Genomic DNA, 14,316 nt, shown 5'->3' with positions numbered 1-14,316 from the left:
AAAGAGAAAACAGACCAGAGGAGATTGGGAGACATGACAAGTAAATGCAATGTACTGGATTGGATCTTAGAACAGAAAAAGGATATTAATGGGAAAACTGGAGAAATCCAAAAAGCCTGGAGTTTAGTTAATAGTGATGTAAATGTCAGTTTTTTAGGTTTGACAAATGTACCTGGCAATGTAAGATGTTGACAATGGGGAACTAGGTGAGGAGTATACAAGAACTCTGGACTGTCTTTGCAGCTTTTCTGTAAATCAGTATTATTCTAAAAGAAAATTTACTTGTAAAACATTACAAGATTGAGCATCTGCACATCCTTCTAGGGAGACTTACAGACTTTATACCTTCTATTCATGATCCAAACATAGTTAAGTCCCACTGTCCAAGGCTTCCTGCCGCTTTCCTTAACCACTACTTGCTAAGTACTCTGCCTCCTTCCTCCTATGTCACCCACACCTTCTCTCAAAAAACAAGAGTTAACTAGGGCCTGGGGAAGGGAAGAATGGGGAATTATTTTCGAATAGGTTCAGTTTCAGTGTGGGCAGATGAAAAATATTCTGGAGATGGATGATGGTGATAACAATGGGAATAAATGCCACACAACTGTACACTTAAAAGTGGTTAAAATGATACATTTTATGTTATGTATATTTTACAATTTTAAAACTAAAGGAATGGGTACTGATACATGCTATAACATAGATCAACCTTACAAAACATTATCTTAAGTGAAAGAAGGCAGACACGAAATACTACCTATTATGTAATTCCCTTAACAATGCTCTAAAATTGACTATAGCAACAGTTTTACATATCTGTGAATATATTAAAAGCTACTGAAATGTACACTTTAAATGGGTAAATTGTATGGTAGGTGAATTTATATCTCAATAAAGCTACTGAAATATTTTAACTGGTTTTAAATCTAGGATCACATTTATTTGACCTCTGAAGACATTAAGTGACCTCCTATAAATTCTGGAGCCACACTCTGCTGATGTGCTAAAAAAAAAATGAACAAATAAATGAAAGACTGGGGTTTACAATGGCTAGCAGGGAAGATCAGAAAAATCTGTGGCTAGAAATGGCGGCTCTCCAGTCATGAGGCAAGAGCAAAGGCAAGATTATACAACACACTAGGTTGAGGCTGATCAGAAACTTTTATTTGGTCCTTATCATTTATTAAGCAACCTACAAAATCATTTTCGATATCTCTACCACAAGCAGCAGCAGCTGCATCCAGGCCAGAAATGGAAGACACAAGTAGTGGAAGACCTTATAAAGAAAAGCTAACAGGTGAGATCTCTGCTTATCCAGGCTTAGGTGAAGGCAGAACAGGAAAAGTGTGTAAGTCCAGTATTCCAAAGACTCTTCTTCAAAGCTGAGACCTGCAGAGGGCCTAGCTGAAGGATGCAGGTACAGGCTCACAAAACTGCCCAGGCTCAGCAATCAATCCAAAGTACCTAAAAACACAAAGAGCAATGTTGAAAGCAAAGCGCCTCAAGAGCTGGATGAATGTAGCAAACTGGGCAAAGTTAAGTGGCAGCTGCTTTGGTACTGGCAGTTCTTCTAAGACCAAAATACTCATTTTGAGGAATATCCATCCAAAAGATCCTTGGGGAAGAACATGTCATTACAGAGGCTGGGCAGTTGGGTCTGGAGAGTTCAATTTAGAGGGGGGAAAAGGGCTAAGAAATTGTGTTGGTTAATGAGCAACTGTGGAGACTACAACAAGGGGTGAGTGATACAAAATAAGTTCTCTAAGCAGAGTTTATAATCTTTGAAAAAGTTCCAGGTCAAGATGGGAAACTGGGGACTTCCCTGGTGGGGCAGTGGTTAAGAATCCTCCTGCCATTGTAGGGGACATGGGTTCGATCCCTGGTCTGGGAAGATCCCACATGCCACGGAGCAAATAAGCCCGTGTGCCACAACTACTGAGCCTGCACTCTAGAACCTGAGAGCCACAACTACTGAGCCCACATGCTGCAACTTCTGAAGCCCACATGCCAGAGGCCATGCTCCACAGCAAGACAAGCCACCACGAGAAGCCTGCGCACCACAACAAAGAGTAGCCTCCACTCGCCGCAACTAGAGAAAGCCTGCACGCAGCAATGAAGACCCAATGCAGCCAAAAATAATATATTTTTTTAATTTAAAAAAAAGATGGGAAACTGGACCCTCAAGTTTGTATGCCCTCCCATGCAAGATTCCACTTGAAAGGAAAAAAATCTTTTAACAGGTATATAAATCAACAGGTATATAAATCTACAACAAAGAGATTTGGTTGAAACAAAAAACTGACTGACAGAAATCTGACTGAAGTGTGTTTATAAACAGGGCAGAGGAAAATAAGCCTACAATAAACACAGAGTGGGGCGCAGCAGAGGTGGGAACCCATCTAACTAGGAAACTCATGGGGAGGATCTAGACTGACACCAAAAATGAGAGAAAGAGGTGCAAGGCTAACATGGGTAACGACTCGAGGGTCTATATGAGAAACAGTTGACCCCATCTCCTCACAACCCTCCCTGTGTGCAGCACTACCAGAAAACAAGCATTTAAACTAAATCTAACTTGAAAAAAAATCAGCAGGCTCTCTTCTAAAGAACTAAATGAATTATCTGGAGAACCAGAGCAGCTTCTGAAAATTCCAGCTTCCCACAGTCAAGTTTTCTGCAATTCTGGCCTTTGGAGGTCCCCAACATAACATCTGGTCCCACCCCCTACCCACACTAAAGTAAAACTGCAAGGCAAAAACCACCCTCCATACACATACATACACAGGTTCCAAACAGCTTTCTTATTCCCTCATTCTAAAATAGAATAAAAATTACAAGGCATTTGAAGAAAGCCTATCCAGTAAAAGGAAAGATTTGAAAGAATAATTCAGGGAAAAGAACAAATAAGAAAAGAACAAAACAAAGCAAAAATATCTCAAAAAATTTTTAATAGCCTCTGCTTCCGATAATGGCAAATTTCTGCTGATACCAACTGATAGAGCTGATTAAACTATTTTTAGAAAGAAAAACCTTCAGGCATTAAACAGGCCTCAAGAAAAGGCAAACCCAAAGTCTAGAGAAGGCAAAAACACAAAGAAAACCCAGCCTCCAAAACTGCTTTAACCTCAGGGGAATCAGCCAATCCAAAAGAGAGCTGAGAAACTTTTGCGATTTTGGTTGAGCAAATGAAGGGTCAAATCTGAGACTCTGCCCAAGTGGAAAGGTTTGATAATTGCCCCCTTTCTAAAAGCTGGATTCCCAAAAGGCTACACCCTCAGAGTAAGGCTGAACTAGAATTAAATCAGTCCCCTCACAGACCTGCCATCACAGTTTATATCACCACAGTGATCAAGGAATCCTCAAGTCTTAGATTCAAAAAGGAGGCTCTGCACTGATACATGCCCCTAGGTGTCTTGCAGAAGCAAAGGAAAATCTTTGAAGACAGGTCTCATTATACTGGCCTCAAATACTTATCCAACAAATAATTTTTTCAAATATTAATACAATGACAAATATACCAAGATAGGGCTTCCCTTGTGGCGCAGTGGTTGAGAGTCTGCCTGCCGATGCAGAGGACATGGGTTCGTGCCCCGGTCCGGGAAGATCCCACATGCTGCGGAGCGGCTAGGCGTGTGAGCCATGGTCACTAAGCCTGCATGTCTGGAGCCTGTGCTCCGCAACGGGAGAGGCCACAACGGTGAGAGGCCCGCGTACCGCAAAAAAAAAAAAAAAAAAAATATATATATATATATATACCAAGATAACTAGGCAAATAGAAAAAGACCATGAGACAGTACCAACAGAAACAATAGACAGAAAAGCAAATAAATAAGCCAGGCTTAAAAGGCTTTGGATATTAGATTGGACACAGACTATAAACAATTGTACATACTATCTTTAGTGAAATAAAAGACAAGCTTCAAAACATCTGCAGCAAATACAAAGTGACAAAATAGATTTGAAAAATAACTAAATGGAATTCACAGAAAATGAAATATACAAAAACAAGAACTGAAACTAATAAATCAACAGGAAAGTTTAAAGGAGACAAGTACCACGGAACAGAGAATTAATAAACTGAAAGGTCAGAAAAATTACATAGAATACATCATGGAGAGGCAAAATGATGGCTGACTTTTAGCATACGTTTAATGTGAATCCCAGAGAGAAAGGAGAAAGAACAAGAGAAAGGAGAGAGAAAGAGACTTCTCCAGGACAGATGAAAGACATCAATCCATAGATTTAAAAAGCCTAAGCAGACTACATAAAAGGAAATTATACCTAGATAATGAGTGAAACTACAGAAAAAATAAAGAGAAAATCTTCAAAGCAGACAGAAAAAAGGGACAAATTTGCTTCAAAAGTGAGAAGAATGATTGTTTCAAGGTGCTAAAACAAAGTTCCACCTAGAATTCTATATTCAGCAAAATATCTTTCAATAAAGAAAGTAAATCAGTGAGCCAGAGCAGGTAGAGAAAAAAAGTAAAATAAAGGCTTTTTTATACCAAAAAAGAAAAGCAGAGTTTGCTACCATCAGACCCTTTAGGATTTACTTCAGAAAGAAAGAAACGATCACAAACGGAGGAGCAGAAATATAAAAAGGAAGGATGACCAAAGACAGTGTAAATATATGGATAAATGTATATATCATTGCCTACATAATAGAGCAATACTATAATACAGCCTTATGTGGATTGACAAAGACAACACAAAATAGGTGACAATACCAGCATAAGTGGGGGATGAGGGACTTGTAAATTCAGCTGATGGATTCTAAGATCCCATTTTGTTGAGGATAAAGGGAAAGGTACTAACACTAGGCTCTGATAAATTAAGGATGCATGTAGTAACTGGTAGCGTAGCAAAAAAAAAGAGTATACAACTTCCAAATGGATAGAGGGAAAACTGAATAAATTATACTCAAAAAAAGGTAAAAAATGGAAAAAAAATAAAATATAAAATAAGACAGATAGAAAGCACAAAATAAGATGGTACTTCTAACCCATATATACCATTAACTACATTAAATTAAATGCCCCACTTAAAGACAAAGAATATAAGCCTTAAAATAATTCACATCACACACATCAAAAATACATCCACATGTGGAGGAATTCTCACTGAAAACTACCTGGAGACTGGCAGAACTCCTGTACAACCAAAGCTGTAAGAAAGATCCACACAGAGTCAGGTAGGAAGGGAAGAGAAGTGGTCAGGTCAGGACAGGCTTGGAGATCCTCCCTGGGTAGTGAGCAGTTTGAATCACAACATGGGCACCCCAGCTCTGGGGTCCAACACAAGGAGGACGAGTCCTCTTAGCTGGTTTGAAATCCAGTGGGACTGACAGTGTGGCTGTAAGAAACCTAGACTCCACTCATGAAGGGCGCACACACGCTTGCTTACTCCCAAAACAAGGCACAGGAAGCAGACTGAAACTGTGATCACCCAGTGCGTGCCCCAGCCCACACCACGCACCCCCTCCAGCCCCCCTTACTCCACAGCACAGCTCCACACTAGGGCAAAGGCTGCCACAGCTGAGGAGAGCACACAGTTGTGAGGGACGGAGCCGGCTTGGATCTGGCACAGCATCTGAATAGAGCAAGGGAACCCATGACTGGTGGTCACAGGGCAGCAAATCAGGAGTGGTCTGGGGTTCTGACTGGTGCTGGGACCACCCCAGTGTGTACCCCAGTCCACGCCAAATGCCCACTCTGGCCCCTCTTGCTCCACAGCAGTTCGCCACTAGGGCAAAGGCTGCCACTGCAGAGGAAAGTGCACAACTGTGGAGGACAGAGTGGGCTCAAACCTGGCACAGCACCCGAAGAGGGAAAGGGCAGCCATTACTAGCATTCACAGGGGCAGCACAGCACAAGCAGTCTGTAGCTCTGACTGGTGCCAGGACCATCCAAGTGCAGGCACCAGCCTCCACTGGGTGCCCAATCCGGCCCCTCTGGTTCCAGCACTGCTCCCCTCGGAGCAAAGGTGCTGATGTGGGGAGGGGGGAAGAGCACACACTCAAAGTGAACAGAACCAACTCAGACCCTACTCTCAGGGTTTCTGCTCCAGCAATCTGGGACCTGACACCATTCCTGATAGGGCAGTGTTGGTAACTGAGGAGTGGAGAAGACCCAGCTCGCACCTGCCTCTGGCTCCAGCCCCTCCATGTCCAGCCCCACCTTCTACCAAGGTGATAGCTGCCAGCACACTCTGGGGTAAGATGTGACTTGTGTTCACCTCAGATCCAGCTCTCCCATCAAAGCCACTGAGCACACACAGACTATACAGTGATGCTCCCACACAAGCACACCCCTTCAAGACCAGGATGGGTAACTGTTTCACCTAATTTCACAGAGACAGAGAAAGTTAAGCAAAATGAGAAGACAAAGGAATTTCTTTAAAATGAATGAACAAGGAAAAAACCCTGAAAAAATAACTAATGAAACAGAAATAAGTAATTTACCAGATAAAAAGTTCAAAGCATTAGTAACAAGAATGCTAACTGAACTAGGGAAAAGAACAGATGAACAGTGAAAATTTTTACAAGGAACTAGAAAGTATATGAAAGAACTAGTCAGAACGGAAATGAAAAACACCCCAGAAGGAATTAACAGAAGACTAGGTGATACAGAAGAATGCAAAAATGATCTGAAGATAGAATAATGGAAATCACCCAATCAGAACAGCAAAAAGAAAAACATTAAAAAATGAATATAGTATAAGGGACCTCTGGGACAACATCAAGCATACCAACATTCAAACTATAGAGGTCCCAGAAGAAGAGGGAGAGAGAGAGGGATCAAAAATGTATTTGATGAAATTATGGCTGAATACTTCCTGATCCTGAAGAAGGAAACAGATATCCAGATAAATAAAGCAGAAATGTTAAAGAGTCTTCTTTATGTGGAAAATGAAAGGCTACAACAGGAAGAAAGAATCTATAGGAAAGGAAAAATCCCACTTGTATAGGCAAATATATATTAAAAGGCTGTGGATCAATCTCTGAAATAAGCTAGTATGAAGATTAAAAGACAAAAACCAGAGAATTCCTTGGTGGTCCAGTGGTTAGGACTCAGCGCTTTCACTGCTGTGGGCCCAGGTTTAGTCCCTGGTCAGAGAACTAAGATCCCATAAGCCACATAGCACAGCCACAAAAAAAAAAAAAAAAAAAAAACGATAAAAAATTGTAAAATCAATTATAACTACAATAACAGTTAAGGAATAAACATAAAGATGTAAAATATGACATCAAAACCATAAAACATAGGGGAATGGAGTGAAAAAATGTACATCTTTTAGAATGTGTTTGAACTTAAATGACTACCAGTTTAAAACATGTAGTTATATATAGGTCAACACATATGAACCCCATGGTAACCACAAATCAAAATCCTATAACAGATAAACAAAAACTAGAGAGAAAGGAACACAAGCATAACACTAAACAGAATCATCAAAGCACAAGGGAAGAAACTAAAAGCAGAAGAACAGGAAAGAACTATAAAAACCAGAAAACAATGAACAAAATGGCAGTAAGTATGTACCTATCAATAATGATCTTAAATGTCAATAGACTAAATGCTCCAATCATAAGCATAGGGTGGCTGACTGGATGAAAAAACAATACCTATCTATTATGCTGCTTACAAGAGACCCACCTCAAAGCTTCAGACATACACAGACTGAAAGTGTGGGGATGGAAAAAGATATTTCATGCAAATGGAAATGACAAGAAAGCTGGGGTAGCAATAGTCCTCTCAGACAAAATAGCCTTTAAAACAAAGTCTATAACAAAAGACAAAGAAGGGCATTACATAATGATAAGGGGATCAATACAAAGATAGGATGTAACATTCAATAACATATGCACCTAATATAGGAGTACCTAGTACATAAAGCAAACAGTAACAGACATAAAGGGAGAAATTGAGAGTAATACAATAGTAGTAGGGGACTTTGACACCCCACTTACATCAGTGGACAGATAAGCCATATACAAAGTCAATAAGGAAACTGTGGTCATAAATGACATATCAGACCAGTTAACTTAAAAGATACCTACAGGATATTCCACCCCAAAACAACAGAATACACATTCTTTTCAAATGCACAAAGAATGCTCTCCAGGACAGATCACATGCCAGTTAACTAAACAAGTCTCAACAAATTTAAGAGGGTAGAAATTATATCAAGCATTTTTTCCCACCACAATGGTGTGAAACCAGAAATCAATCACAGGAAGAAAAATGGGGAAAATACAAACATGCGGAGACTAAACATATGCTACTAAAAAACCAATGGGTCACTGAAGAAATCCAAGAGAAAATCAGAAACTACCTCAAGACAAATAAAAATGGAAACACAACTTTCCAAAATCTATGGGATGCAGCAAAAGCAGTTCTAAGAGAAAAGTTTGGAGCAACAGAGGCCTACCTCGAGAAATGAGAAAAATCTCAAAGAACGTAACCTACCACCTAAAAGAATTAGAAGAAAAAGGACAAAGCCGAAAGTCAGCAGAACAAAGGTAACAATAAAAATCAGACAGGAAAAAAATGAAACAGAGAAACATAATATGATAGAAAAGATCAATGAAACCAAGAGCTGGTTTTTTGAAAAGATAAACAAAATTGAAAAGTCTTTAGTCAACTCATCAAGAAAAAAAGAGGATCCAAATAAACAAAATAAGAGATACAAAAAAATCATAAGAGAATACTACCAACAGTTATATGCCAACAAATTGGGCAATCTAGAAGAAATGGATACATTTCTAGAAATAGACAACATTCCAAGAATGAATGAGAAAGAAATAGATAATCTGAACAGCTGGACCACCAGTAGTGAAACTGAACTATTAATCAAAAAACACCCAGCAAACAAAACTCCAGGACCAGATGGCTTCACAGAGAAATTCTACCAAACATATAAAGAAGAGCTAATACCTATCCTTCTCAGACTATTCCAAAAACCTGGAGGATGAAACACTCCCAAATTCATTCTACAGTAAGACCACCATTACCCTGATACCAAAACCAGACAAAGAAACTACAAACAAAAAAATTACAGGCCAATTATCACTGATGAATATAAATGCAAACACCCTCAACAAAATACTAGCAAACCAAATCCAACAATATATTTAAAAAGGATCATACACCATGATCAAGTAGAATTTATTCCAGGGATGCAAGGATAGTTCAATACGTACAAATCAATCAATGTGATACACCACATTAACAAAAGGAAAGACAAAAACTACATGACCATCTTAACAGATGCAGAAAAAGCATTTAACAAAATCCTACACCCTTTTATGATAAAAACGCTCATCAATGTTGTTCCTACCAGACTGGCAAAAATCAAACCCTGATAATACCAAGTGTTGGTGAGAATGAGGAACACTGGGAACTGTCATACACTGCTGATAGAAATGTGAATCAAGTATACAGGATGTTTGGCAGTATCCACAAAAGATATACATATTCTATGCCATACTCATTTCATAAGGAAAGGTCTAGAAAAGAATATATATATATACACATATATAAACATATTTGCATTAAAATACCCAGAAGATACACAAGAGACTAATAACCACTACCTGAAGGTAGGGGACCTATATGAGGGATTAAAGGACAGAGAGGGTAGAGGAAGACTGTTCACAATACCGTTTTTCAACTTCTACACTCAACCTATATAGCATGGAAGATCTAATTATGATAAGGAGGTATGTTTTCAGCCTTGACACAAAGTGAGAGCTAGAAGTGAGCTAAAAATGGGAAAGGAAGGAATAAGAGAACAGTCATACCTTACAAAATGAGGAGTCAACAAAAAAGATACGTATTTTAGTATGTTATATAAATTGTAAAGGTAACAGAGGAACTAAAAATAATGATAAAACTACAAAAAATCAGAAAGGAGGGAAGGGACTAATAGGGTAGTATAGGTTAGCCAAACCTTCATTTATCATAGCAGGAAGTCAAAAGATAAGATCTACAGTTGATAAATCAACAACAAAGCATATTATTCAGAAATATAAGAAACCATCTGAAAAGCTAAAAACAGAAATAATAAAAGGATGAGGGCCATTTCATTATAAGTCGTTAGGTAACTATTTCACTTTTAAACAGGAATATATACTGACTCAATTAAAAAGAAAAAAAATTTCACTTAGAACATACACATCTAAGGACATAAGAACATTTATTTTACCAGGTACAAAATGATATAATACTGACTAAATCCAAGGGGGCTATAATGACCAAAATTCAGATCTACTAATGTAGGATAGAGCAGAGGGATTCAACTACTCAGATTATTGAATCCAAAGATGAAAATGAACACATCCACCACTCATTAAATGACCATTTATTAAAAATCCAAGCCAAGCACTATGCATGGTATAGGCTAAAGTGGAAAACCTTGCTAAGTTCTCTCCACTTCTATTCCTAACACCCTCCAATTTATCATCCTGGCACCAGAGGCTGGCAGTTTTATGTCTTTCAATAGAAATTTGATCACATCGCTCATCTCTTTGAAAAGATGGTAATTAAAAATAAACAGGTAGGAGTGTTCACTTCAGCAGTACACTTACTAAAATTGTAACGATACAGGGAAGGTTAGCGTGGTCCCTGTGCAAGGATGACACACAAATTCATGAAGTATTCCATATTTAAAAATAAAATAAAATAAAAATAACAGGTAGAGTTAGGCTCCAAACATTTTTGATTGAGGAACTGATAGGATGTCAGTCACAAGAAATTGTCTGCCTTAGGTAGGCAGCTAACAAGTTATTTTTAAGAAAAATGAGTAATCAGAAAAGAGACTTAAAAAAGATCTACAAATTAAGAGAATACTCAATAATCTAGGCTCAAAGCTAGCCATGGGAATATATCTTAAAAGACATTTAAAAGAATATATCAAGAGGGCCGGGGGCCTAGGTTGATTACAGCTGCAGAACAAAGGAGTAAAAATAGTGAAATAAATAATTCAAGAAAAGATTTCTGAAAGTAATGAGGCTCCAGGGAGGTAGTTGAGAACATCCTGGTGTGATAAAGGTGAGAATGAACTGAAGGTGCATGGCTTTCGCAAAGCTCTTCAATCAGAATATATGTAGGGAATAGTAAGCTGATCAGACTTAGGAATTAAGTAGGAGAGAGAGCTCTAAGAGAAGTTAGTTAAAATGAGGTATCTCAAATATTTTCTATTTCAATGACAAGATTTAGTTAGTATACAAGAGTTAATCTAAAATTCCTAAGAACAAATAGATACAGGCCAGAACAGAATCTCACTGTGGCAAAATAATCACTTTACACAGACTGCTGAAGAAGAAAAAAGAACAAGAAGCAACCCTTTAAATGTTGGCAATCATTTCTGATCTCTAGCATTATGATGAGGGGTAAGATTTATATGTAAGAATGGACATCAAAGCAAGAATCAAACTTCTGAATCCACCTAACTACACTGGGGTCTTTATAGTCCCTCCCATTTTTTTATGGTTAAGCAGTTTTCAGGAAGAAGTTCTAACTACCCAAGGGAATTTGAATTAGAATTTGTTTTTCCTATCTTTTTTTTTTTTTTTTTGCGGTATGCGGGCCTCTCACTGTTGTGGCCTCCCCCGTTGCGGAGCACAGGCTCCGGACGCGCAGGCTCAGCGGCCATGGCTCACGGGCCCAGCCGCTCCGCGGCATATGGGATCCTCCCAGACCGGGGCACGAACCCGTATCCCCTGCATCGGCAGGCGGACTCTCAACCACTTGCGCCACCAGGGAGGCCCTGTTTTTCCTATCTTAATAGGAAATACGGAGAAAGAATCATTCCTACATGAACAAGGAAGAACCAGGCCATCAGTTTTATTTATATAAAATAAGTTTTGTATCAGTTTTATAAGAACCAGGCCATCAGTTTTATTTATATCAAATAAGTTTTTTATCAGTTTTATAAGAACCAGGCCATCAGTTTTCTTTATATAAAATAAGTTTTTTATCAGTTTTATAAGAACCAGGCCATCAGTTTTCTTTATATAAAATAAGTTTTTTATCAGTTTTATAAGAACCAGGCCATCAGTTTTCTTTATATAAAATAAGTTTTTTATCAGTTTTATAAGAACCAGGCCATCAGTTTTATTTATATAAAATAAGTTTTGTATCAGTTTTATAAGAACCAGGCCATCAGTTTTATGAACTCAGATCATTAGCACGGGAAAGACAGGTGGAAATGATTACCCCGTGATAGAGAACTCACCTTCCAGGAAAGCAAATTCATCCACAGCTTCTATTGCATTATCTGAAACACAAGGTAAAGAGACACCTGACTAACTGTGGTCATTTGGGCATCAACCTCTTACAAAAGCACAACCCACAGTGAAGGGCATGAGGCTTTATGCAAATTAGGGCATTTATATAATTCTTCCCTTGCTATCTTGAGATCCATATCTACTCCACCACCAAATCTTACATATCAGCTGTCTCTCTGAGAGTAAGAAAATAAGAAAAGCCTGGTTAAATACTGCTCACTGAGGGGAACATCTTTACTCTGAAAGTCATCAGAGAAGTGTTGCCTATACAGAAGGGAAAGCAAGATTATGGTATATGAAAGCTTACAGATGTTCTAGGGTTACCAGCTAAAAAGCAGAGTCAGAAATCAAACCTCTACTTTCTAGGTGAATAAAAAACAGGCAAGCCTGGTACCATATAGCAGAAGGTATAAAGGGGTCTAGTTAGCTTTGGCAACATCTAAACTCCTTCGGTTCTCTGTCCCAGCACCTCTCCAGCCACCCAAAGCAGATTTTCAAAAGGTAGGGTTTTCTGGCACTGTGGCAGCCCAAGAGAAAACAGCGAAGGAAGAGACCTGTGGCACCGCTCATCTTACAGTGATGCCGTCTTAAACAGTGTAAGGGAAAACCTCGCCCAGCCCTCTCGTCTGCCCCCAGATCCAAGATACCACAGTGACACTCTACCCAAATCTCTCCTCTGAAGGGTTTTCCTCTTCCCCTGTTGAGCACAACAGTAGGCATCTTTTGCAATGGTTTCCACAAACAGTTCCTGTGAAGAAAAGCAGGAAAAAAATTTAAAAAACAATAAAAGTTATAATAAACAAACCAAAATTGAAAAAACAAAACAACCAAGCAGAGTTGTATGGATGAATACTAGTACAATTCTTGTGTGTGCTTCTGTTGGCGGCGGGGGAACGGACAGGGGTGAAAGAGAGGTTCTCAGGGAAGCTGAAGGTTCTCCTGGACTTCATAAAAGTCTAGTCCCCTCACCCCTCCTGCAGTCGCCCATGACACATCCGTCCCTCCCTCCCTTGTAGATCCACCACACTCATTTGCTTGAGGGTCCTACAAGTTCAGTGTTAGAATGGAGATGCAAATTAAAGCCGTGCCCAGGCCCTCATGAAGAGGTAGGTATGTTAGAAAAACCAGTACAACCACTTTACGTGACCCTTTCTCCGTCCTCCCTTCCTATGCTCACACCTCAGAATCCGGCCCCAGAACCTCTCTCACCTCCCGGCGCTCAGCACACCCCGCCCCAGATCCTCTTCTGGCTCCCCGCGTTCCCCAAACCTGGCCCAAAGGCTCGCTAAGCCCCGCCCTTCGGAAAGGCCCCGAGCCCCGCCCCTCGCCAGACACCCACCCCCGCCACCCCATTGTGCCCCGGCCGCACCGCGGCTCGTGCCAGAATGAAGATGGCTTCCTGTCCTGCGAGCGTCACGTCGGGGTCCGCCTTCACCAAGGCCTTCACTCGCGCCAGAGGCAGCCTCGAGAGACGAGCCCCGGGCGCAATCGTCGGGGCATGGGGCTGCGGAGCCGCAGCGTCCCCACCGGTGCCCTCCTCCTCCCGGAAAGCCCCGTTTCCAGCCGCCACAGCCGCCATCCGGGCCCCGAGAGTGCTGCGCGCAGCCGCCGACTGTGTGCACGCAAGCGGTGCCAGCCCCCTTCTAGCGCGCGCTGGAAGCCACGCCCCCTACGGGCGCGTGACTCCGCCCCTCACGCGGCGGGGCGCCAGACTTTTTGCCACTCCCAGCGCTTCTGGGGTCCTGGGGTCCTGTCTTGCCGTCAGAGATGACTCTCACGCGCCATCCTGCCTAGTTGAGCCCTCTTTTGAGAAATTTGATTGTAAAAGTAAACACAGCAGTAATAGAAATATATAGAGGAGAAACTTGAACAAGTTTACACGTGCTACTGGAAGAGACAGTAAAGTAAGAGCAATAAAAATGTAGGAGGGGGCTTCCCGAGGGGGCTTCCCGAGGGGGCTTCCCAAGGGGGCTTCCCAGGTGGCGCAGTGGTTGAGAATCTGCCTGCTAATGCAGGAGACACGGGTT

At 40.6% G+C, this 14,316-nt stretch overlaps 1 protein-coding gene and 1 non-coding gene across 2 annotated transcripts; one reads left to right on the top strand and one right to left on the bottom strand.

The window, feature by feature from the left end:
• Positions 1-1,142: 1,142 nt before the first annotated feature.
• POLE4 (DNA polymerase epsilon 4, accessory subunit) lies at positions 1,143-13,918 on the bottom strand. The gene is made up of 4 exons (XM_060117515.1): positions 13,659-13,918; positions 12,953-13,037; positions 12,238-12,279; positions 1,143-1,464 (listed from the first exon to the last, which is right to left on the bottom strand). The coding sequence occupies exons 1-4, from the start codon at positions 13,866-13,868 to the stop codon at positions 1,451-1,453; spliced, it is 351 nt and encodes a 116-aa protein (XP_059973498.1). The 5' UTR covers positions 13,869-13,918; the 3' UTR covers positions 1,143-1,450.
• On the top strand, positions 10,564-10,670 carry LOC132502246 (U6 spliceosomal RNA). The gene has a single exon (XR_009534440.1). It is a non-coding gene; the product is annotated as a U6 spliceosomal RNA (small nuclear RNA).
• Positions 13,919-14,316: the final 398 nt, after the last annotated feature.

Source organism: Mesoplodon densirostris, chromosome 14 (assembly GCF_025265405.1).
Source record: "Mesoplodon densirostris isolate mMesDen1 chromosome 14, mMesDen1 primary haplotype, whole genome shotgun sequence".
NCBI classification, from domain to species: Eukaryota; Metazoa; Chordata; class Mammalia; order Artiodactyla; family Ziphiidae; genus Mesoplodon; species Mesoplodon densirostris.
This window is presented reverse-complemented; position numbering and strand designations above follow the sequence as displayed.

Coding starts and splice junctions, on each gene's coding strand:
- POLE4 (XM_060117515.1), bottom strand. CDS start 13,868: ATGGCGGCTGTGGCGGCTGGAAACGGGGCTTTCCGGGAGGAGGAGGGC. Junction 13,038..13,658: donor TCATTCTGGCACGAGCCGCG/GTGCGGCCGGGG, acceptor TTTTCTTCACAG/GAACTGTTTGTGGAAACCAT. Junction 12,280..12,952: donor CCTTCAGAGGAGAGATTTGG/GTAGAGTGTCAC, acceptor CTTGTGTTTCAG/ATAATGCAATAGAAGCTGTG.